Raw genomic sequence first — 26307 nt, 5'->3', positions numbered from 1 at the left:
ATAATCTCCTGGTTTACCAGAACAAGGCTACAAATAGATTAAATTTCCTGCATGCTCATTATACACAAGATTGCATTGTCTTTACAAAGCAGAGTGAGGATAATTTATTTTTCTAATGGGATGTGTTTATTTTTGAGTAGCACAACAGACACTGGGCACTTAACTCGGCAAAGCGTGTCTCAGTGCGTCTGTCGTCGCTGTGATTAGGTAGCGGCGCAGGCTAAAGGCTTACTGGGAGTATGCTGGACTTCCTGTCATGTGTAAGGCAAGTGTTATCAGGCAGTAATAAACAAATAGTGGTAAATTTGTCTAAAGCAGGACTTTTTATTTTTTTTATTTTATTTTTTAGGACTCTTCCTATACGCGTTGATAGGAAAGATTTTGCCTTAAATGCATTCTGTGGTGCTCCAACTAAAGTGGTTCACATCTAATAGTCTGCTTTACTTATCACAAATAGAAAATATTTGCACTTTGAATTTTGGATGGTTAATGTAGATTGACAAGATGAACAAAAATAAGCCACTTTTGTAAAATTGGATGTTTTAATAGAAACATTTAAATTAGATTAGGAGACAGCAACAACCAAAATAACATTGTTTGTCACAAAAACCTAATGTGTGAGGACTTATAAAATCTAGAAGAATCTGATGAATACTTGCGTTAGTACTTTTTAGGAGTACCAGCGTTTTAGTCATAAAAAAGCAACAGTTAATTCGAGTGTGTATGAAATGTCCATTGTTTACAGCTGATGTGCTTATTTTAACTCAAGTTTAAGTTTGAATCTTTTCCGTTTATTTATTCTGGCTAACAACAGGGTTCCCCATTGATCTAGCTTTGTATGAAAAAAGAAAAAAAAGAGTTTGGAAGTATATTTATATCTATATTTCAGTAGGTGTCTGGCTTTTGCAGGTTGCAAAGACTGGCCTACAGAGATTTGATTATATAATTTGATGGATTCCCTATGAACAAGAGAAAAATTTCAAACAGGCTACCTTTCAGCAGTTTCCACTCTATCCTCATCACGTTTTCAGCAGTAACATTTGGAGCTCATCTCTGATGCTGGTCCTCCTTTTTCAGTCTTTCTTGTGATCATTTACTTCTCTTATTTAATACCGATTAAGATTTAAGGTCTGTTCTCCTGCTCTCATTACTGGGGCGATGCTGTCAGCCTCAACGGGAATTTTTGAGATCTTGAACCAAAAGTGAAAGAACATATAATTGTTGTAGAAATGTTTAACAAAAGATGCTGGGTGCAGCAGTTTTTTGTTATTTTTCTCTAGGTGGCCGCATACTCTGTCTCCTCATTAGGAACAAAGGAGGAAAAAATGCTGGCGTTTAGGAAAAAAAAAATCAAAGAGGAACAAACAGCGTTTGGACACAGGCACTACACACTACATCAGTTAGAGTTATTGCCAGGCACGTCATCCTTTTCACTGGTTAACAGCACTGCAGTACATAAGTGAAGTCCATTAACTGTATGAATTGCTCTGTAATGTAACGCCGTTCAATAGAAGATGTGTATTAACCTTCTTCCTTCTTTCTTCCTCTCTCTTTTTCTCTTTCTCTCTCTCTTTTGAGCAACACATCTCTGACTTATCACCTGGTTCTATTTAGCATTCGATCTCTGCTCATTTAAATCAAAATGTCTCTCTGAACAGAAACCCACCCAGAACATCTTCTCCCTCATGTTTGTTTGTGTACGCTGGGATGGCACAGTCCTAATTGAGGTGGGATGCCACTTCAGATGCCTCCCTCCCTGTGGGAGGTGCAAAAATCTGCCTCTGGAGAGCTCAGTTACTGACTTCTTTATTGTTTGCTAATTAATTATGTGCAGAGGAAGTAGCTACGTGAAATACGGGAAAAATGTGTTGGAAAACAAAAATCTGTAATTTTATGACTGTTTAAGTGCCTTTAACAGTCCTTTATACTTTGGGACATATTTTTTTCTATCAGTCTCCATTTATTACTTCAAAACTGGTTTGTATTCCACTTATTTCCCTAATTTTGTTAATTCTTTTCAAATAAACTGACAGGAATATATGATAGAATATACACTCCTCTCCTTGCTTGAAAATGTTGTCTGACTGATGGAAGACCAGACTCTGTCTAGAAATATGTACAATCTAGGAAACAGTTACAGATGCTAACTGTGCTAGATGCTAATAAGAGTTACTCAAAACAGTTTAAATGTCCTATTTAACACTATAAACCGAAGGATACTCTTGTAACTTTTTAAAGTTGTCGCTTTGGTCATCCTGAGATCTGATACCACAGAGTAAGGAAGATGCAGCTTAATGCGATCTCTCACTTATAACTTTTCTCTCAGATCGTGGTACTGGTGGGGGGGAATTCTGACTGGGATTTTTGTATAGAGCTCCAGTGCTGACAGTGCTGAGTAGGACCAGTGTTAGGATTCAGTGTTTAGTTCCACTTGAGCGTGCTTTGTGTGTGTGTGTGATGGTGTGTTCACAATGCGTGATCCTACATATACCTCAAGGCCAAAGTAAACAAATGCTAATGTAATTACTGTGTGTGCATGGTAATAAACTGTAACTAAAATGATTGTGACGTATTTATGTGTGGTGTTATTGCTTAAGGTGACTGATTGCACCGTGACTGAGCTGTGTGTCATTGTAATTGTTCAGCAGGGTAAGCTGAAGAGCAGCGGGTTTGAATCCAGTACAGCGATTTCATGTTGTTGCCTCTAATCCTTCGCCTTTGGTGTAAACAAGGAAAACAGCTTCAAATATGCTAACAGATATCGTTTTATCGGTTTCTCGTGGACGCCAATATGGAAGCAGTCGCTGTGCCTTTTTTTTAAGGCATAATAGTACATTTTATTTTAGGTTTTCAAGCAAAACCTGTACACGCATGCTACCCCTAACTTGCATTAAGTGCATCCCGGTGGGTGTCTGCGCGGCGCCTTGAAGCGTGTTCCGTCTAGGATACAGCACCCTGACATCACGACATTAAAGCGGGTCATTATATTTCCCCCGACTGCCACCGAAAAGTGACGTTTTTACAAAGTGACAAGTTTACAGTTTGATAAATCTGATTTTTTTTTTTTTTTTTCCTGCCAGCGGTGGGAGTGGGGAGTGAGAAGACGGGAACAGTGAGAGCAATAGCTGGGTGGGTAGGAGGAGGTGGAGGAGGGAGGAAGCGCTGCCTGTCAGCGACGCCCCGGCCTTGTCGTCTAAATGATGCTCCCAGGCAGCAGATTCAGATCCCATCCCCATTAGCATTTAATTTCTCTCTAATCCTACACGCCGTCTCCACCGCTGCATGGTAACGAGGGGCCTCTGTGCTCCGGCAGCTCCACAAAACCTTCCAAGAGCAATCTGCGGCGCGCACTGCCCAAGAGCAATCTGCGGCGCGCACTGCCTTTTTATAGCTCCGTCGTAGCTATCATTCTTTCTTGACAATTAAGACCCACAAATCTAATAGCAATGATATTGGAATTACAGCGAGGCCCTTTTGAGAGGGCATGTCAGGAAAAAGAGCTGCGCCTCCCAATACAGCTGTCAGAGCACAGGGCCCTCCCCCGTTCGCTCCCGCTTAATGTGTCCCGCGCACGCGCCAGCCAGCGAGCGAGCACGCACACAACAGGAAGGGGAATATGTTGAGTCTCTCGCTGTGATCTTTGTAAAATGTGCTCTCTGTGCCCTCTTATCCAACTCTCCAAAGACTTGTTACAGCAGCTTTTGTTTTCTCTCTTCCCCTCTCACTTCTCTCGCTCTCGTTCTTTGTCTCTAAATTTCTCTTTATCTCTTTTTCATCGATTCTCCCTGGTGTGTCAGAGTTGTTGCTTTCTTTTTATTTTTCACCAGCAGGGTTTTTTTTTCTTCTTTCCTTCCACAGATGACGGGGTTAGTAACTCGCTAAAGTTGTCCCTGGGTACTCTGTGAGGACATTTTTACGGGTACATTCGCTCTAATAGTGGCAGTTAAAGATTATCATGGGTGAAATTTGTTTTAGCCTAAGGGACACAGCTGTTTTATCACAATATTACACGGATGAAGTTGTGCAAGTATGGCATCTGTCCTGGGCTGTGTGATCTCTCAGTCGGCGGCGCGGCAAAGTAAACGAGCTGATTGTTCTTCCAACTTTGGGTCTGATTTACTCAGAGAAGCAAATTAACTTAGAAGCTTTCAAAAGTGTTTGCACCCCTGTTAAAATGTCATTTTCTATCATGAAAAACTAGATACTGATATACTTAAAACTTTTTCTACTTTAAACATAATTTTGGGCCACAGTTTCCAACAGAAATAAGAAAACAAACACATGAGTTAGCAAAATTTTTAAACATTAAAAAAAAGCTGCAATAACCTGGCTGCTTAAGTGTTCACATCCTTAAACAGACTCAGTTGATTCAGTTTTAAACTTCTTCAGTTCACTCTGGTCATAAATTACGGTGAATTTAATTAAACTGAAATAATGCTAAGCTGTCCTAGAAGGATATTCTTGACATTTAATTATTTATGTACTTCAACACAACTCATTTTTTAAAAGATGTTACAAAGGATTTTTAAAAATCATTTTGTACGAAGGTATCAGTCAGGAAAAGGGTAACGTGAAGACAGTTGTCAGTAATTGGATAAAGTATATCAATATCATGATGCGATTTATTTGAAGTTTCTTACAAATGCTTTGTTCTGAAAGCCAAACAAATCTACATGCATCATTTCAATAGAGATGTTTTTATTACTTTTCTCTGTAAGCAATTTTGGTTCTGTTTATTGTCATTTTTTCCTACCTATTTGCCTTGAACAAACTTGACCTACCTCCTGACGACCTGTAACCAAGACAACTCCTCCTGTTTGTCACTTTCCTGCAGACTCCAGCAGAGCAGGCGAAGGTTCGAATGCATTTGGTCCTACAGGCAGCAGGTAAGTGCATAACATTCAAGTTTGTTCACTTCCCTGTAAGTCTCTGACTTCTCCATATATTTAGAGACAGAAATTGTTGAATTGTTGCCTATTCTTATCTCTAAAATATCTGAAACTAAGATTGGATTTTAACATTGATTATATTGATTTTAAAATCATAGATTCTTAGAACTGGACTTTGAGTTCTGGAAGTGAGCCATCCTAATAGATGACTTTGCTTTGATTCAAATCGTGCCAGAGTTTCTCCGACTGCTTTAGTGTTTCCAATAGATTTTCCTCCAGAATTACTCATCAACACTTACCAGCTTCTCTGTCACTGCTGAAGAAAAGTTCTCACACATCACCATGCTGCCAACATCATGTTTCACAATAGAGATGTTGTGTTCAGGGTGATTTTTGTATTTTTTTTTACCACACGTGGTATTTTAAATTCAATTCAAATAACCTTATTTGTCCTCGAGAGGCCATTTCAAGGAACATGAGTAGTACAAATGGGCTCGCAAGTTATAACTCAGACAATAGAGTTTATAAAATTCACACATACTAATGTATAAATATAATCATATAAATGTCAACCTGGGCTCGCATGACCAGAGCACCTTTCCCCTACATGTGTGTTGTTTCCTTTACTTCATTTTTAAGGGCAACAAGTGATGTAAGTCTTTTTTACACTTTTCAATGACAGCTTTCTTGCCACTCTTCCATAGACTTCTGACTTGTGTAGTCCACAGCTAATAGTTGTGCTGTCAATAGTTTCTTCTACCAGAGCTGTGGATCATTGCATCTCCTCCAGTGTTACCACTGTCCTTTTTTGGCTGGTCTTTCTAATCTCTTTACTCAGGTTATCGCTTCAGACTAAAAGCCAGATATTTGTGGGGGTTTGCATTTATTTTCTGTCAGTCTCTCCCATGAAATCCTAATAAAACATGCTGAAATTTGGGGCTGTAACTAGATAGACTGTGAAAACGAACAACGAATATAAATACTTTCCCAGAATACACAATATTCTGGCTGGGAAGAAAAAAAAAATCTAATTATTAAGTAATATAAGAGTAGAGGATGAATAAAGCTGCGAAAATCTGAAGAGCTGTCAGGTGTTTTCTGAAATTTTATCGCAAATGACATGTTCTCTGGGTTTCATTGTCAGTTTCCCACACGCAGTCTCACACTCCTCTCCCCACATATACTACAGCTACATCTCAAATACACAGTGTCTCAGACAACTGGGAGCACACGCGCTCTACCCACTCTGACCGCTCGCGGGCCCATATTCACTGCAGCTTAATTTCAAACGCTCCTCCCAGTACATAAGTCATAGATGTCACCATGCACACGGTGTATATTTTCCAGTGTGTATTCGAGGGGTAGAGTTGCGAGCCAGATGTGACAGGCAGAGATTGACTGTGGAGAAAGATGTCTTCATGTTTACAGTCATGCACACACACACACCCCGATACACAGAGCACTTCAGAACAGGGCTCTAATTTCACCACAGGAAATATATGAAAGGACCAGGCATCTATACATCATCTATAAAGCACCCGCCAGCTACATACGCACCTCACTTAAGACTTGTTCAGCTGCTGCGGAGGCCAAAGAACAACACTGCCATCCCTTGATCTGATTTTGCTGAATTGCACTTTGTGAGGCATGTATTATGTACTTCGTCATGCTTTAAATTTACTCGACATAGTTTACTTCTGGTTACAGGAGGGGGTTTTTTGATGTGGGAACAACTTAATTTCTGCGTAGCAGTCAAGTTTAAGAAGAACGCTTGATCTTGATTCAGTATTTATCCTCGGCATGTGAAATGCCCCGACCTCTCCGTCCCACCTTAACGCTAATGTTCCGCTAATGGCAATAAAGCCTCCCGGCTTTGAGCTTGTGGCTTTGAGTGCTTCGGGCCAGACAGTTGCAGATGCAGGCTCAGGGCCTGGCGCACCGTGAGAGGAGAGGCTTTAATGCGCTGGTTGGGTTTCTGGTTTTTCTCTCTATCTCTGATGGAGGTTTCCAAATAAAACGTTTATGGCCCAGTCAAAGATTGTCCTGACAACAGAGAACTGAACGGTCTGCATCAGGTCTGTGGATACAATTGGTTTAGTGGCAGATTTGAGCTAAAAATTTAACTCTGATTGGTGATCAGTAGCTGAAATAATGAAAAATAAAGAAAAATACACATTTCCCTCCTGCCATCAGACATATCTAATGACTGGGCCAGACTTTAGAAAGGGCCAACAAGGATAGTAGCCAATGCACCAATTGTTTGGGGGGGCCCCAAACATTTTTTATTTTTTTGTTTTTTAATGAATGCACTTTTTGCATTTTACTTTATATAAAACTCATAGGTCTACATCAGATTAACTATATTAACATTTTGGGCTTTTTATGAATATAAACAATACTCAAGTAATTGAAAATGATGAAGTTCTAGTAATTTTATGGGAACAAAATTAAGCTACTTTTCAGAAGATGTTTTAAACTTGCCGTGCTTCAGTTCATGTATAAAACTACCTATTTATCTATTGTAATTAGCATTAGAAAACATTTTCTGTCGCAGATAGGGCATCAAAACTGGCTCCAGCCCAGGGACCCACATCCTTGTAAATCCGGCCCTGGTCTAATGTACTTTGATTCACTTTTTTTAGTTAAACCAATCAGATAAATTCTAGGAATGCATATTGTTTCTCACTGCCATCTTCTTTATTCAAAAATCGTTATTAATACTTCAGTCAACCAACAGATGCTAAGTATCGTGTAGTCAATCCTTCATTTATTTTGGCTACACTTCTTTATTAGTGACTTTTTTTTTATTTGTCCCCCTTGTGTCTCTCAGCTCACTCGCCATCCTCCTGTCTTTGTTCCAGAGTTGTTGGTGGGCAGAGGGAGATAGGGATGGAGGGCAAGGAGGAAGCAGCAGATGTTGGAAGGTTGTGTGAATGTTAATGTCCTGACGTAGCCGTGGAGCTTAAGCTTCCTCCTCCTCCTTCCCTCCGTTCCTCTCTGAGCGCCCGCCAGGCTTTCTCTCTCGGGGTCTCCTGACATCCTTAAAGCCCGCGGCTCTCCTTTCCACTCCTCTCCTCTCCTCGTCTATGCTCTCTTCCACCTCTTACCCTCCTCCTCCCTTCTTTTGTCCGTCTATGGACTCTCTCTAGTCAGTAGAGAGCAGATCATCCCATGGCTAAAGCGGCTCAGGCCTTTTGTGTTGGGGGGCTCTGTGAACCTGTAATGAGCCCCCTCGGCTGGCCCGCTGGCCTGCTTAGCTCTCACTGGGGGCCTTCGATGGGTGTGTGTGCGTGCGTGTGGGGGTGTGCGTGTATGGAGTAGGATGAGGAGGGCAACACTGGCCCCCAATGAAAGAGCTGGATGGATATGTTTATGGGTCACTTCCTGCCTGGCCTACATATCACACATATAAACACACACAGGAACTCCAGGTTTTCAAGACAGGGATGCTTATTACTTTGATTAATAATTAAAATTATTACGTAAATATTTTTGTTGCCACCTTAGTACAATGGTTTGAAGAACGATTCATTGCCCTTAAATTTAGTCCCAATTTCCCACATTACAACAGGAAACTTCTGTTTATTTTGACAGAAGAACTGAATGGAAGTAAAATTTGTAAAGTGTGCTTTAAAAAAAATAGAGTATAAACTTTTATTTAGCCCTCTTTACTATGCTTCCCTTGAACAAATCTGAGTGCAACCATTTGGTGGTCGCATCATGCTTGGGTTACGCCTTTTTGTCAGAAACTGTGTAGGGTATCAAACCTGATGGGGAGGAAAATATGATTCAGTTTTGCATGCAAATGTATTAGAAGTTGCAAAATACTTTTTTTTATTTTATATTATTTATTTTATTTGATTACAGTTTCACATGTTGATACAAAAAAACTTTTGAATAAAAGTGAGTAGTTGGAAGAAAAGATAAGTCCTTACATAGTCTACGTTACAATCGGAAACGGGGGTGAGATTGGACCGGAGGTAAACATCCAGCCACAGATACGGTGGAATGGTTTATGTCAAAGCATATTCATGCGTTACAATGGCTAGATGTGCCAAACTGCTAGCTCAATGGGCTAAAAATCACTGAATACCTTTGAGTTTGTGGCTGTCATGCGACAGTGCAGAAAAGCATTGTGTTGCATGTTTTTAGAAGGACTGTATTTGTACTGTTCCAAGTAGCCAGCTCGAAGTAACAGCAACAATGCTTTGTATTGTCTGCTAAATCATGATCCGTTCCTCCAGATTTTTTGTGTCTCCACTTTGATTTCCACATCACAAGGAAACCCTCTGGACAGGTGTTCACTGCAGAGGAAGTTCAGCCTTTTATTTCTCACTGCTGTACATTTTTGCGTCGTCATCTACTGAGCCGCAGCCGCTGCAGCTTCCCTGCAAAACATTCACAAAAGGAACGATTTTTGCATTCACACATATTTTCGTGCACACACACGGCAACCATGACACTTTCACTCTTCATATTGTGCTCTCTGCTTTTCAGCCACTTGCTTGGGTCTTTGCTCTTTTCACAGCGATGTCCATTTCCACTCAAATGAGCATAAGTACTTTGCACGGCAGCGGGCTTCTACTTATCCACACGTCAATAGGGAGTGTTTGCAGAACACCCACTTAGGACCTGAAGGCCGGAGGTCATCAAAACCTTCTCCTTCTCCCTATTTGAACCTTCGACAGCAGAAAAACAAACAATCCTTAAGATCTCATCAGAGGCTTGAACTTGGAAGGGCCTCACTGGTCTGAATTAATTTTCTCTCTCTGGTTTGATACCTTGGTGGGTTTGGTAGGAGGAAAGCTCAGTTCTTCATTCTCAATCTTAAATTTGTCAAAGTTTCATTACCAAATGCTGCTTAACTAAAAGGTTAAAACAGTATCTTTTACTATTTCACTTTTCTTTGAAAGTTTTCTGTTTCCTGGGAAAACATTTTGTTTCATTACATTCACAAACATCTATGTGTTTTACTGGAATTTTTATGTGATATTAAAGGAACATAGCTCATCATTGTGAAATAAAAAGAAAATAATACATGGTCTTCCAGATTAGAACTTCTGTTCCATTCGGGATTGCCCTGACCAGCTGAAGAAAAGCATTCCCACAACATGATGCTGCCACTACCATGTGTCAAAGTGGCTACGGAAGTCCTGTTAACATACCGAATATGTAGTTTATCACCACATATAGCGTGTTACATATGTGAGAGCTGAAAAGTTGGATTTTAATCTCAACTGACCAGATAACTTTCTTTCACATGGTTCCCATGCTCCCTTCACAGTAAACGGGAGAAAATGTTAAAAACTTCTAGAGGCAGAAATACTTTGGCAAGGCACTATAGAAACTGAAGGTGTAGAGAGATCCATGATGGCCAAAATCATAAATTGAAACTTCAAACATAATTGTTTAACTTTAGAAGGTATTTATTATACTTCCATGTATTTGTGAAATTCTTTAAAAGCTACTCTTGCAAGAAAAAGACAAAAAACAAAACTGATTTTTAAAAAATCTTATTTTAAAGCAGAATGTGTTTATCTTGTGTTGATATTTTTAACTTTCCTGCGACCCGTGTAGAATCTGACATTAAAAACTACAACTACTTAGTCAACAATGGCGGTGTTAAACAAAACATACTATTAAACATTTGCTTGAAGTCTGTTATAAGTCATTTTTTTAACATACAAAAGACAATCATCTTCAGCATCTCATGTATCAGTCTATCTCCACTGTTCTCTATATATTTTGGTGTGTTTGTGTTTGCTTTTTTAATGAGTGACAGGCACGAAGGAGCAGAATGGTGCCTGATTAGCTCAGCTTAATAGCATCACACTTTCCCTTTATGATTAATACTTCCACAGTGAATACCATGTTTTAGACTTTTCTCTCTCTGCATGGGTCCTTCACACACAGACACACCCTTTCTCTCAAGCTCTCAGCTTCCTCATTGCTTCCACATCCCGCTTTTCCTCCCACTGCCCCCCGGCGCACCCCACGCCCTGACAGATGTGTGCTGAACAGACCACATACAAGGAGGGTGTCACCTTACCCCCTCTGGAACTAAAGGGCTAATTTGCCACATTTAGGAGGCTGCCACCTTTTGTTCTGTGAGGATAAGAGTTGATTGGCACAGAGACTTGGAGAAGATCTAGTTGCTTGGATTCTGTGTTTTCTCGGTTTTTATGTGTTTGTTTGAATGCAACACAGATTCTTTTGGGAATCCAGTTGAAGTTTTTTTGTTTTAATTACCTATCACTGTGGTCATTTTGGTGTTCTAACATGACCCTCCTTTCATAGGGGATTTCTATTAGAAAACTTCAGCGGAGTTACCCTGCAATAACTACTAATAACATGCTATTTGCCAGTGTTTCCAAATGTCTTATTATTCTTCCCTCAGCATGTACCACTTTGCTGTGTCAACTGGGTACTGTAATGCAATAAGGGGATTTTTAAGATAAAATTAATGGGGGGCACATTCTGTTGTTTTAGAAGAGCGGTGTGGTGTAATTACAAGAGTAAAGAATCCTAAAATAATTTTAGCTTGCAGTTCTTACTAATCTCTCAAGTTAAAAAAATTGCAGAATAAGAAAACAAAACAAAAGCGTCTTAGCTCTTGTTGTGGTCCAGTTTGTGGACTATGTACCTGGTGAGAGCTCGTTTTGCATGAATTGCTGCATGTAATCAGTTTGATTTTTCTGGCCAGTTAAGCACAGCAACACAATGACCATTGGTGTCTTTGGCAGAGTGGGCAGGTGCCAAGTCCTGCTGGAAAATGAAATCAGTGTCTCTGTGAAGCTTGTCAGCTGAGGGAAGCATAAAGTGCTCCAAAATATCCTGGTTGACAGCTGCACTGCTAACTTTGGAGATGATAAACACAGCAGATCAACAGCAGCAGATAACATGACCCCCCAAATCATCACTGACTCTGGAAACTTACTCATTCTGTTCATGGGTCCATACATTTCAATTTAAATGAACAGTTCACTATGATTTGCAAGATGAGCAACAGTCCAGTGGCTGAACAAAAGGAATGTAAAATTTTTAGCCATGTCCTTTCTCTATCCGCAGTCCGCAGCTTGTGGATTTGTAACAAACCCTTTTATGGGTTTTGCTTCACATTCTTCCCAGAACTGTGGTTGTTACTTCCTGCTGCTTGTGCCCCCTTTGCTACCACAGTTTTTTCTTCCAATTAACTTTCCATTAACGTGCTTAGATTGAGCACTCTGTTCTTATGATGCCAGTGACTGTCTTCTTCATGACTCATAACTCATAACATTTCTCTATTAAAACAGCAAACATTTTATATACAACATACTAGGTTTAAGTGTGAAATTAAATTACTAATATACCTTCCCTGTGATATTTCACGTTATTGAAATGCACTTATAATAGTAATATTTTTCTTACAAGAGATTAATTCAGTGGTGATAAATGATCAGCGCCATGATGATTGATAAGGTGGTTTGTGCTATCAATATTCCCATATGCAGTCGGAAAATCATAAATTACGCTCTGCACAACTGTGCTGCTGTTATTTTGTGTGAGAGAATCCAAAATGTTGGAGGACCACAGATAATACGCTGATGTCATGTTGGATCAGCTTCAGAAACGGAGAAGCACAGAGCGTGGTATGCATATTCATCCACATACAGGTCAGTTGATGTTAAGATTCAAATTTAAGAACGAATTAAACGACCAAAAATGAAGACGTAACTGCACAGTCCATAAACTTTACTTTGCAGCTCACAAATTAAGCTTGATATTTCAGCTGGAGTACTCTCACATCATTTAGCTATTTTATTTTCATTGAGATTCTGTGTCATAAAGGTAGAACTAGTTCCATGCAGCCTCCTCTTTGTTCGCTTTAATGTAAGTATTTCTGACCAGCGGTTGAAGTCCCTTTGCCTGCTTACAGGAATGCCATCCTTCGGCAGGATAATGGCACTGGCCTGTCCTGTAATTTAGCCTCTGTAACCATTGATCAGCAGGATTTATGTGCCATTACCTCACTCTTCCAGTCAACGCTCGTAATTATGTCTCTGAGACAGAGAGGGGAGTGGGGCTTGGCCTTATATCGGACTCAAATACCTGAATTAGATTTTAACAAACAACCTCTAATGCTCACCTACTTGCAAGCTGACAGCAGTGTCAAACAGACTGACCTACCGATGAGAAGAGTGGATGGATAGAAAGCTTTTATCAAACTTTATATACAGATTCATATCTCATACTTGGAGCCTCTTGCCTCAAGCTGTTTCTCCCAGCGTCTCATAAGAAAGTGTGTTCAAAGGAAGGATTTGCCTGACGTTTCGTGCTCTGTACCTGTAAGTGCGTTTCCTTTTAATGAGAAACAGCTTTTTCGGTTCGGAGGTTCCTGTATAAGCTGCAGCGAGGAGAAACGGGTGACCTAAGAACTGACGGGATCAGAGGTTTATGTACAATTGATTTTTTTGGTTTGTTTTATGGGTATAATAAACACAAGGCCCTTCTGCGTCCTTTTTGTGTAGCCCAGCGATGCCCCCTCTCGTCCTCTCAGCCCTGCCACTTATGGGGTCAGTTCAATAAAGCTTGACAGAGTAATGCTTTATCCTGTAGGCTAATGCTAATACCAAAAGTTTTAAGTAAGAATCATCAGAGCACTAAAGATGGGCTGATTATTTGCTGTACAAGAATTTCAGCAGAACTACCAGCTGAAATTCTATACAGCTATTTACATTTTTTGGGACTCAAATGCAAGTGTATACAACAGGTCTCCATGCTGTGTGCAGAATTTGTTTTTCGATTTTCTCCAAGACATGTATAAGGAAACGATAACAAATTGTGGGGGTTATTTCTCCCTGTTTTAAAAGCGAATTTTTGCTAAAACTGACTAAAATATAATGTGTGTGAAACTAGAATTGTTCTCTGTGGCAATACCTTCAATGTCAGAAATGCACTTGAGAGGAATACTATAAAAATAAATATTTTTCATTTCATTTTATCCTTATTAACCTGACATTCAGGAATGTAACAGCCGATCTTGGTCAAAGATGACTGCATTTATGTCTGGAACCAGACCCCCATTTGCCATTTGAAACCTCTCTTCTAAATTGGGAAAATAATATTTATAAAGTGAACAGAATATTTCATTACTAAAAAGCTTGTAACGAGATTTCACAATATTAAAGCACAGCCATATTTTTTGTTATCTCGCTGGAGAATTAATGTTCTCTGTTTGCAAACATCTATAGTGCCTATAAAAAAAAAAGTATTCACCCAAGATGAACACATTTTGCCTTTATTAACAAAATATGTGCAAAGAAAAATCGCAATTTTAAAGTGGAAACTGATTTCCACAAATTAATAGCAATAAATAAAAATATTAAACATAAAGTAAGTGATTGCATAAATACCTCCTCCCTTCAACTAAATGCACATTTTGCTGCAATCACAGCTTGTACATCTATAGATTCTGAAATGTTATTCCTGGTAGTGTGGCGATTGACTGTGAATTGCCCGTCACAAATTCCTCATCTGATTGAGGTCTGGACTTTGACTGGGCCACTTGACTGAGCTCAATGTTATGCATCACTGGATCTTAAGATTTGGTCAGATTTTATTTTAGATCATAAGCTTTATAGGAACTTGTCTAAAAATAGATTTCATGACAAATGTGTCATTGTGAACATGTTTAAATATAATTTTCTGGGTTTTTATGGCTTTTATAGGATGACCACAGTAATGATACATGAAAAGGGGGAAAAAAATAAAACGGAATTTTGAAATATTTGCTGCCTTTTGCTCAGGTTGGCATTGTGAATTAGAACTAATAATCATTAATTAGATAAATAAAAGTAAACATATCTTCAAAATAATTTTATTTCTGAGGGTTTTTTTTTTTAGCAGACTTACACTAAGAAATATTCAGTCAAGGTTTTGAAATTGGTGTGAAATTCCATGTTATATACAGAACATGTTTAATAATCATTCGCTCATTTTCTAGTCATGAGGTAATTTATTGAACTCCGGAACAAGCCAAGACCTGCATCTCTAAATTGTATATTGTTTTTGTTGATGTGTGTTATTTCTGTGTTCGCCATCTTCACAGGTACAACTATACATTTCACTGATATCGGAGGTGTTACTTAACGTACATGCTTGTCAAATTATGCACAACTTTACTCATCTTACTTTGGGGAGCAGTGTATACTTTGCCAGTCGGAGCCTGTTAAAGAAATCACTCTGATTCTGTGGACGTGTGTGAGAAAGAGCAGGAGAGTAAGTGATTGTGTAAGCTTTGTTTACCTTCAGTGGGCAGATTTCAAACGGCATCTGGCGAGCTTTTGAGAAAGAGCTCCTCCAAGTAAGCCCCCCCGCCAGCCCCTCAGGTTTTTCGCTCCCCTACTCGTCTGTGTTCGAATACACATGCAGACGACTGCTTCCCTCCTCCCGTCTTCTCTCGACATGTAGGCATTTCCATAACAGAAAAAAAGAATTTTTTTAATTTGCCCGCTTTCCATAATCTTCCAACATATGGTTTTAAACGATTTCGATGCAAATGTATGTGCTAATTATTTGCAGTCGAGCCTTGTTGAGGCCAGCCATTGAAGTGGAATAAAAGCAAATTTGCAATCACCTTAAATTTAGCTAACCATTTACTGTTAAGTAAACTTTGCGAAGTAATTTAATTACCTTGGACTGCTGGCGGAGCATTTTCGGCGGAGGTGGAAAGGGAAGCAGAAAGGTAAAGAATGCAGATCATACCGAGGATAAAGAAAACTCAGTAGAGATTGTATTTTTGAATTCATGTGGCATTTTTGCTGGGTAATCTTTGTGAGGGAAGAGCTGTAAATATTTTAGCAGGCTGTCTTGTGAAATCATGTTTTCATAGAATCATGCCATCTCCTCCATTTTGTAAATGTTTCTGCAGGGATTTAATGGATGTGGCAGCTCAATTGGCCTTGAATTAGACATAAATGGATTACAGCGGCGCTGACCTGCACTTTGCTTCATGATTTGGAGTAATTTCTGCTCTCTGACACACTATTCTTCATGTTAAGGCCAGCACTGTGCAATTATGCCAGGAATGTAATCGCATTTTTACCTATTACAGAAGTGTTGGTTGTTAATCATGATTGGTGGTCTGTGAATTTATGCAGGGTGAGACTGCTCCTTGTGGCACCCTGAGCACACAAGTCTCATCTTTTACAAGGAGTACTTTACCTCCCAAGTAGCGCTAACCTCTGACAGAAGGAGACACTTTAACATCAAAGGAAAAACTGGCTTCTACATAAATTTTAAAGTAATTACAGGCATAGAGTATAAAAGACACACTTTGATAAGACGTGTTAATCAACTGTGTTTTAGCCCTTTCTTAAATGTAATTATTAGTAACTTGTGTTGAAGGCTGTAATGTTTCTTAACTTTCTGACCTCTCCTTTACCCTAAACTGAATACGAAAATTGAAAATGTCCTATATATTGCTTGTGTTTTTTCAATGTACTGGGATTTTATTGCATTGTGAGACATCATTTTTAAATTAAATACGTTTCTAAGCAAATATTAAGTTTAATTTAATTCAGTTTATCTCATTTCAGAAATAATGTACTAATCCAAAAGGGAAATTCAATTCAGCTGCTCAAATTAGGAGTAATTTGGAAGGCACATAAGAAGTAAGGCTACACATAGTAGACAACAGCTGGGACCCTGAAACCCTGCAAACAAAATGGAAATATTGTCAAGTAGTTAAGCAGTTTAATGATGCGCCTGTTTGTGGTGTTGCACAAAAAACATATATAGAGACAAAGAAAATATTAATTATTAATATTATGTTATTGTCATTCTTATAAATGTGTTGTGAAAGTCTGGGATGGCAACTAAGCATGTAATAGTATTTAAAATGTAACATCCAGTTCGCTCACCATCTTTGAAATCATAATTCGGTAAAATCTTTGGTGAAGGAAACAAAATGGCAATGTTTACGTTTTTTTCCCTTTATGTGACAATATCAAAAGTATGTAAATGAAAACAGACATTAATAATTAAAAATGGACAGTCTCAAATAAACATTCTCTTAGATATATTTCCATCAAAATAGGTAAAAATAGCCATGAATGTGGACTTTTAAACATCAGTGTGTTTTTGTAATGAGTTAGCCAAGCATAAATACTAACGGCAAACAAAGAGTTAGCCTTGATCTGTCCAAACTTTAGTTCATCTGCCTGCCATTTTTCTGCAGAAGAGATATAAGGAATTATATCTCTTCTCAGCTGGGTTGTAGCTGATGCAGAAAAGGGAAAGCAGTATGTCTTTCATTCATTTTGCAGTTAACTGCTAAATGTTTACCTCTACCCCAAAAATTTGTGATTTTCTAAAAGATAATAATGAAACATTATTTAAATGCAGATGGTCAGTCTTGCAGCGCCTTTTAAGGCCTTTTTGTCATGTTTTTATTTTTAATCCCTTGCACTCAGCAGTACAGCATGGAGAAAAACGTGGACGTCCCATGCTGTTTTGGAAGCGTTGTGGTTACCCTGCATCAACAGGCTGCAAACATGCTGGTTAGGTTCTTGAAGCCTTGCATGATCAAGAAAAATCTCTGACTTTGCTGCTAGTTTCTTCATCTTTATCAACTCCTGTGGGGGGTATGTGGGGTACACACACACACACACACATGCACACAAGTGCTCGCTGTGTAACGTTTGTGTGCATCGTAGGTAAACGGATTATGCGCTTGTGTGTTTCTGTGTGTTGCCGTCACGGGTTCGGTTGCTTCAATAACAAGCTCACCCACTGATTTCAATTAAAAATGTAACTGTGACAGAAGTTTCCATGCATAAGGCAGCCTTTTGCTATCATATATAACCAACTGTCATTTCAAAGGAGTTAATACTTCTCTAAAAGTTTTTTTTTTCAGTCCCCCTCCCCATTTTTTTTTCTTTCTTTCTCATCAATATGTCTCAGTGGTAAAGTTGAAACGGCGCCTCCCCTCTTTTCACACCAGGAAGGCAAAGGCTGGAATGGATTTGAAGTAATAAAAACCCCTTTGTTTTAGTTTGTATTGGACCATTCATCATCACTTTATTTAATACGAGGCTGTAATTGTGCCATCCCCAGCCATCACTAATGGCTGTGTTCGTCTGTGTTTGCTTTGTTGATGGAAATGAATGAAATTAGGATAAACAACCGCAGAGTCGCGTGTAATCAAGCCCTGATTAATGCACCAGCATTTCAGCGCCGTTTCTCATTCCACAACACCTGATATCTTTCCCATAAACAAATTGTGTTTGTCTAAATGAAGAAATTAAATGACGCATTTGATGAGTTTATGATTGACCCGGTCCGGCTCGTGGCTCATTACTCTCTGTCTTTGAGGCCAAGAGGTATGTTACTAATGCTCTGTCACTTCCCACACGAGGATTTATCACCACTGCTGATTAATGGCAGCCAAACAGCATTTTAATAATTTTATGATTGTGGTTTCTGGCAGCCAGAGGGAAAGATCTCCAGCAAGGCCGAGAGAGAAAAAGAGAGAGGGAGAGAGAGAGAGAGAAAAGAAGATAGAGGCTAACAGGAAAGGGTGGGGGTGCAGAGGAATAAGGTCCAAAAGAGGGAGAGAAAACGACAGAAAAGTGTTCATTGCAGATTAAATGTTTCATTGCTGGGGAGGCTGTGCAGACGGCGACTTGATTGCGCACTGCATGAACATCCCCATGAATCTTTCTTTTGCACTTGAAAAGTGTTTTACGCACATGTTTAAAGAATTTCTTCCCACTCATTATTATATTTATTTTGCAGTTGGAAAGCAACAAATTGGCTGCAAATCTGCATAAAATGCTCAAAGGGGGTGACATGTGGAGCTGGATGAAGGATTGGAGCTAAATTGTAGGTTCAAGAAGGTTCTTGGTCAAATAAAGATTGTGATATGATGAGTAGATGTTACTGCAATGTGATAAAATAAATAAAGTCTGTCCCAATAGACGTTGGAGATGCACAGATGGTTGTTTTAATGAATGTTTAAGTTCAGATGTATAACTAATATAACGATGTTGACCGAAATGGTAATGTTGCCTTGCTTGACCCTGGACAGACTTAGCAACTAGTTCTGCTTTGTCTTGCTTAATGATACACTATAATTTCAATTTATTTGACTTATTTCGGGAAGGTCTTTTTTTTTTAGACCAAATACAATGGAGAGCCATTCTCATCAGTGTAAATGAAGCATACTACAAAATGCGTTGAAATACAACTCTTCAAATTCATTAGTAATTATTATACAAATCCACCCACAACAACCCTAACCATGTATTATGAATCAAAGCACATGTCTAACAATTGTTACAATTTACTCAATGTTCTTGCTCCAGATGTGGCCGTGTACCAACAAACTGTTTCTTACCTGGCCAACCAAACCGTTGCTTGGGCATTATGGTTGTAAACGTACGACATTTAAAAACTGGAATCAAAACAACAATCAGTTCAATTGCAGAGTGATAAAAAATATGCTGAAAACAGCATGCTAAACATTTAAATTAAATGTATGGTTTAAACATTTTCAAACATTTTAGCCCTATTTCATCAAAAATACCCAACTGTCACGAGAAATAAACTGGCAACATTTGGTAAAGTACACAAGTAGATTATGAGAACGAAGTAAAAGGAGATTTAGGACCAAATGGTGACAAGAAGTCACAAAATGTTGGTGCCATTAAAAGGTAGTGTTTGATTTTGTCAAAATTAAAATCTTCTGAATGAAGTTCTTTGTAGGCTCTAGTGGCCTTTATTTGATAGTTAATTGACAGGAAAGAGGGTTATGAGAGAAGGGGAAGAGATGTGGCAAAGGTCGCCAGGCTGGGAATAGAATCTGTGACAGTCGCGTCGAGGACTAAGGCCTCCATATGTGGGTTGTGCTTAACCCTTGCACCATCACAGCACACCTCAGTTCTTGATATGAACCTGTACAAAGAGCTGAAAGTGTGTTTATCATGTTCTTTAGCTGTGGTCTGTTGTGTTTTTTAAGGACTGTTTTTACCTTGGGAAATGTTTATACTTTTTACTTTAAAAAGTTGTAGTATAATAATTTAACCATATATTAAGTTAACTTTACCTTGTAGTTGACAATTCAAAAATAATCATCTAAAGCTAGTCTTGCGTCTTTGTTGTTTTTAGTCTTTAAAAAGAGCTGAATGTCCCTGATCATCAAAGATCGTGAAATTGAAAACCTGTTTATCCATTTGGCTTAATATCAATACATTTCAGATCTCAAATGTAAACAGATTTGTCTTTGTAGCTTTTTTTTTTTGTTAATTGATGTGCAAGCTTATGCGAGTGCTCGTGCCTAATTTGTGTTTAACCTCATAGTTGTATAGAGTTATACTCTTGTTGCCAAAGTACATGTAGTCCTGACTCCCGAGGTTTTGAACAGCACATGTTTTATTCTTGCCACAGTGAATGTTAGTTTGAGTAAGATTTGTGCAGGTCATTTTTCCTCCTACCTCAGAGACACAAGAATAAACGCAGCAGGGCTGATAAACATTTAGACACCTGTCGTCTCCAATCTTACATTCCCAGCCTCAGGAACAGATGGAAGTCATGAGTTGTTTTAAACTTCTAATGGAGTCCTAATTGTGTACAGATTGCAGCGTTACCCGGATCCCCAATAGACACACACGCACAGCCAACCACTTATTTCTCTCCTTTTACCTTCCTAATACACCATTTTATCCCACCCATCTCTCATCATTGTCCTCAGTCTTTAGCCACTCCTCTGGTCTCTGCTTCCTAGTCCCTCGTGCCCTTGCCTAGTACTTTTAGTATTGCATTGCAGTCGCCACTCCAACCTAACAAGCATAGCGGTGTGACTAATGACAGAGACATCCACCCACATTCATTTAAAAAGACAGCGCTGACACATTATTTACAGAAGGCCACACACACATGCACATGCACATTTACAACTGTCAGAGTCGTTCATTTGTCCAAAATGCCACACCCAATACTTCGTCCACTCTTCCTCCACATCCCACGGCCCAGATCTGGTGGTTCCAGGGGAGGAGTGAAGAGAAATAAACAGTTAATTAATCCACCATTGGCTCAATCGTACAGATTTATGCCTAATTAGCAAACCAGGCAATAAGGGGCCCCTGGATACCCTTGCAGCCAAGGCCCCCATCTACCAAACCAAAACTCCAGCCTTGTGTTTGAGAAGACATAAATATCAGAACGCACACAACTCCTCTTTCATCTCCTTGTGCTGAGGAGGGGGAATTTCTAAGGGAGAATTAATGTTCATTTAATTTTCCTTCTTTCTTCCCCCCATGTATTTGCATTCTTCAGGTATTTCTTGTTTCTGTGTTTCTCTAACTCACTTTCTTTCTATCTCATATACACAAGGAGAACAGGGGCCTTTTTTCATAGCTACTACATCTGCAGGACACATGTTCAGCGTGTGTACATTTGGGAGGGTTTCTGCCGACCCGTGAATTAGTGCGTTAGCTTAAAAGAAAGATGTCCAGGCTTGTATCTGCTGATGGTGAAAGTATGTTTTTCTTATGTTCTGACCATTATCCCTTGTTACCAAAGGCTAATCTGTCTCCCTCAGTTTGATTCATGTTTTTCTCGAGCCAACGGACAAAGCCGGGGCCAGTCCTGGCTGTGGACTCCAGAGTAAAGATTGATGTGATCAGCTTTGCCCCTACTCGCAGAAAAACATTTTTGAGCTGTTGTTTAATGAGCATGTTTCAGCTTACCAGCAGCTAGCAAAGATGTTCCCAAGTCATTTTTCCAAGTCAAGTTTAAAGTCTTTCAGTGGCAAGTGCAACTTAAATCCTGTCTTTTATCTAAGGTGAAGTCCAAAGTCTAAATCAAGACTTAAGTCAAGGGTGTCGTCTTTTGCCTTAAGTCCAAGTAAATATAGATGAAGTCTCAAGTCTTGCTCCACGTTAGATGTCAATCCAGTAACAGCCAAATCAAAGCGAAGTCTCATGTCACTGAGAGAAGAGTATAAGTAAATTGTCCAGTTTTTCACCCTACGTTAAGTGGCAAGTCAAAGTCATGCTTAAGCTTCTGAGGAGCAATTTCAACGCATGTCTTTTATCTTTCACGTCATATAAGTTTAAAGTCATTAAGGAACTAGTAGAAGTCAGGTCTCAAGTCTTTGAGAGGTAGGTCAAAGCCACATCTCAACCCTAGTTTTAACCAGGCCGGTTTTGACTTTGTCTTTGTTCTCTTGGACCTGCAGATATATTCACAACTTCTTCAATAACTGCTCTCAGCTAACATTTGTTTGTGATTTATACAATCTATCAGAGATGAGTAGAGTGGCACAACTGAATTGCGTGTGAAGATGTACTACTAAATTTTTAACCTGATGAAGCTATGGATTTATGGGAGACTTTCTTACTCCCACAGGAGCAAAATCTGTAATGTTGCGAAAATAAAGTCCAACAACAGATGTCTGAGAATTAGTGTAGATGAGGGGGAGTGCAGTGAGGGTTGTCTCCAGATCAGACCTAATCGGTGGCATCAGCTGAAGTGAATAAGCTAGGTGTCACTCCTATTGGCCAAATATGTGGATATGTGATAGAGAGCTAAGGATTAAATCCCTCTGCCGGCATTGTTGGGCCTTCCATGCAAGCCTGGCTTTTCTTCCCTCACTCTTAACACACCGACACATAACAGCACCAGAGCAGTAATGATAAACGTCTAATCCCCGCACACACATACACCATTAAACCCAATGGATTACAGTTTGGGGAATTACAGGAAGGATTTCTCTGTCTTGCTCTTTCCTCTCCTCCTCTGCTTTCAGTGCCCTTGCTTGTCAACAGCCCCACTTGGCCCAGGCTGCCAATCCAAAGCTTTGATGAGGCAGTGTCAGCTATTTGTTTGGCCAAGCACAAATGAATATCTGAATGTGCAGAAGAGAAAGACAGAGAGATGCAGAGACAGAGGAGCTGATGAAGAGGCAGAATGGCCATCCTAATCTGCCACCTTCTTCCTCCTATACCTCTTTTTGTTGTCTCCTTCACAGGTCTGTCGCTCTCTTCCTGCCTCCATTCTTAAATCAGTCTCTCGCCCTTTATCTCTTAAGCACAGACTGAGCCAGTGTGGGCTTGCAGATGATTACCAGTGTAATCACTCACATTTTAGATGATCTGATAGGAGAAAAAGCCTACAAATCATCTTAACACCCCCTAAATCCCCTGAACTCCATCTCCCGTAGACGGTGGCCAACAACTACTTTATTTTTGTCCTCAATATCTTCTTTCTTTAACTGAAGGCCAGGAAATTCCCTGTGAAAGCTCAGTTAAAACAATGCCCCAGTAAGCTCATTCTACCAATATCCACTGCTTATTTCTGTGTAATGTAAGCCCTGGATTTGCCAGTGTAAGAAGATTGATGCACAATATGAGTACAAGTGGGGTTGATGTAGCTAACTTTGTGTTAAGTGATGCTTTCTGTGTCTTAGTGTGGGCTGCTGATCAGTAACAAGGATCAGCAAAAACGGATCAACCTAAGTGTTGTTTTGCTTCTGAATGGGTCAAGTGATGGTTTAAGAGTAAATCCAGGGGTTCAACTCACATAACAAGCAACATTTTAACACGATTCAGTTGTTTTAACTTCACAATGAACACTCCTCCAATTGAATGTTGTGACATTGTTACATAATGTCTCACGTTTACTTGTGTTTTAATAGATTAGATTTTATATCAACCTGGCTTATTTTCTTTCTTTGTACCCCACCTGTAGTCCCTTCTCTATAAACTAAACTCGAACCAAAATATACAAACATCTGATTATCTTCACTTAGAAGAGCAGAAGGCTTATTTCGATAGCTGCAGTTGAAGACAAACCAGAGACTAAACACAACAGCCACTGAAAAAAGTGTAGTAAAGTAAACACAAAAAAAAAGTACCGAAAATTGTAAAATCGGAATCTTTGTTGAGATTTAGGAAGATTGTGGGTTTTAAAAATCTAAAATATTCCTTCTGGGATGCAGGAATATCATCAGACCCGAATGCTTTTAAGAATGTTTCATTTTCATCAACATTGTGGTAATCTAGATAATTGCAGATTTATGCTCTGCGTGTCTGTCCTGTAACAATATTTTGGTCCTAGATATGTAGAAAACCTTGCAGCTAGGACATTGGTAAATATTTTGGTTTGGTTCAAAATTGTGATTATATCTTTATGACACCATTGGCTCCTGGCCCAGCCATGTATTTTGAGCAGAAGATGACTGTGGATAAATGTATTGTGTATGATATGTCATTTCTGGGTTTAAATGTAATCTTAAAGCCTTTTCTCATTTTACTACATAAATCTACCTTTAGTTTGTTGAACAGCTGTACTAGAAACATATTCTGTAGGTTACCAACAGAATAGTTCTACAAAGGTTTGGCAGAATTGGTTACATAAGACTTTCTTATCTTCTTACACCACAGCTTCTTATGATCTATTTGAGATTCTGCCGTTTTAGACTTTATTCACACAGCAGGTAAATTTGACCCAAATCCACTTTTTTGTCCATATGCAACCTATATCCAACTTTTTCATGGCAGACCCAATTCCAATCTTTCCACCATAACAGAAATCTGACTTGTGGTACTTCCATATGTGGTACTAATGTTTATACGTATTCGATTATTTTCAGATCATTTGCATTGTGAACAGTAATGTAGCATTTTATTCTACTTTTATGTCAATGATGAGACTTTTCAATAATTCTGCACCAACAGAAACGCATCCAAAAAGGCCATTGATATTATTTGCTATTTCTTTGTATTAGCTTACTTGGTGTTGTTATGATCATGTCACAATAATGTCATCTCCCATTGCTGAATAACTTTAAACTGACTCAAATACGGTGGCATCCATTATTACTTTGTAAACATTAGCATTCTTCTTCTGTGCATGCGGTTCGTGTTGGGGTAAACCACTCACACTTTAGTCTTGATCTGTATCTGGACATGAACACAAATCCACAAGAGTTAAAACCCAAACTAAGTGTAGAAATTTGAGCAAGCTCAGAACACAGTGTAATTGTTATCCTAATTGAGTTCAAATAAGAAATTAAAGGTCATCTGAATGTATTTAGTGCTTTAAGACCCCTTACTTTTTAGCATGTGTGATTCAGCTTGGAACTGTTAAATATATTTGAAGGTGTCCCCAAGCATCAGAACTGGAGTCCTAAGAGGCCAGCAGTGAGACTTGTGGGGCAGAGGAAACAGATTACTTTGGTCTCGGGGCACCAATAGAAGGCCAGATGCACCAGCAGGGGCCCCTTTTCTTTTATTCATTCTCCCAGTGGATCTGCTCACAGGTCCACATGAGACCTGCTCACTTTGGACCATGCTCACATAATAAACCAGCTTTATATAAAGCGCTTTCTGCAACATTACTTATATCGTCAAACAAGAAACACCTTGACGTGTTTGTGTGCTTTGACCGTGGGTGATGAGATTTATGGTGGTTAAATTTAGCTACAGTTGTTTTTAATACGCCATGAACAAGTATAGTCTTTAATAAATGCATGTGCATCATTTAGCACTGCTGTTTCTCTGTAATGAGGCATGTGGGCGTGTGTGTGTGTGTGTGTGCGGGTGTGTGTGTGTGTGTACAGGGTGATAATCCTGTCCCCCGTCTGCAAAGCCCCAGTGAAACCCCACTAAGCCACTTCATTCACTTTGATCCAGTTTTGGGGGCCAGTTTAATTTCCCATAATGCCACTGATCAATGATTTCCTTTCAGCGCTGATGTAATTAGTGGTTTTAAGCCAATTTTGGGCTCCTATCTGACAGTGTTTTGGGGGTGGAGAGGTGTATTACCAGAGGAGCTTTAAAGAAAGATCAATATCAACTCACTCATAGGCTAGCATGAACATTTCAGCTGCAAAGTGTATGTGCCTAGAAGCATTTATAGTTAAGTGAGCTTCATCAATTAACATTTACTTTGCCTTTCCTCTTAAACCACAACATTTAATGCTGTTTGGAAAACTATGAAAATGAACGGTTCCTACAATTAAAGCCGTTCCCTTAACAATTAGATCCCATATGCATAATTCATCAGATTAATTATGGATATGGTATTACCCTATTAAGAAAGGGTTGTTTTATTAATTAACATGATTAAGTAGTTAGAGCTTGTACAGGGTGGCCTGATTGCAAATGGTCAAATAATTAATACAGGCTTTCATTATTGTTGTCAGTGATCCTCAAGTGCTGTTTGGTCCGTAGAACAAATGAGTTAAATTTTAATCAAATGGCCAAAACACAGACCTCTGATCCGCAGAGCAGACTAACAGCAAAGCTACGCTCCACACTTTGCAATATCTCATCCTGACGGGTACACAGAGCACAGTACCGACTGATATCAGTGTTAAAGGTTGAGTTAATTACTTTGGTTTGTGATGGAGAGAGAAAACATGGTTCAGATATTC

At 39.2% G+C, this 26307-nt stretch overlaps 1 protein-coding gene across 1 annotated transcript in view; it reads left to right on the top strand.

Annotated features, from left to right (window-relative positions):
• rsrc1 (arginine/serine-rich coiled-coil 1) overlaps positions 1-26307 on the top strand; it is a 143686-nt gene that overhangs the window by 62441 nt on the left and 54938 nt on the right. Inside the window, exon 6 of the mRNA XM_032545816.1 lies at positions 4835-4886. Within this exon, the coding sequence (XP_032401707.1) occupies positions 4835-4886 (52 nt within the window). The remainder of the gene's footprint in view (positions 1-4834; positions 4887-26307) is intronic.

This window comes from Xiphophorus hellerii, chromosome 18 (genome assembly GCF_003331165.1).
Source record: "Xiphophorus hellerii strain 12219 chromosome 18, Xiphophorus_hellerii-4.1, whole genome shotgun sequence".
Taxonomy (NCBI): domain Eukaryota; kingdom Metazoa; phylum Chordata; class Actinopteri; order Cyprinodontiformes; family Poeciliidae; genus Xiphophorus; species Xiphophorus hellerii.
The sequence above is the reverse complement of the archived record's forward strand: the minus strand, read 5'-3'. Positions and strand labels throughout refer to the sequence as shown.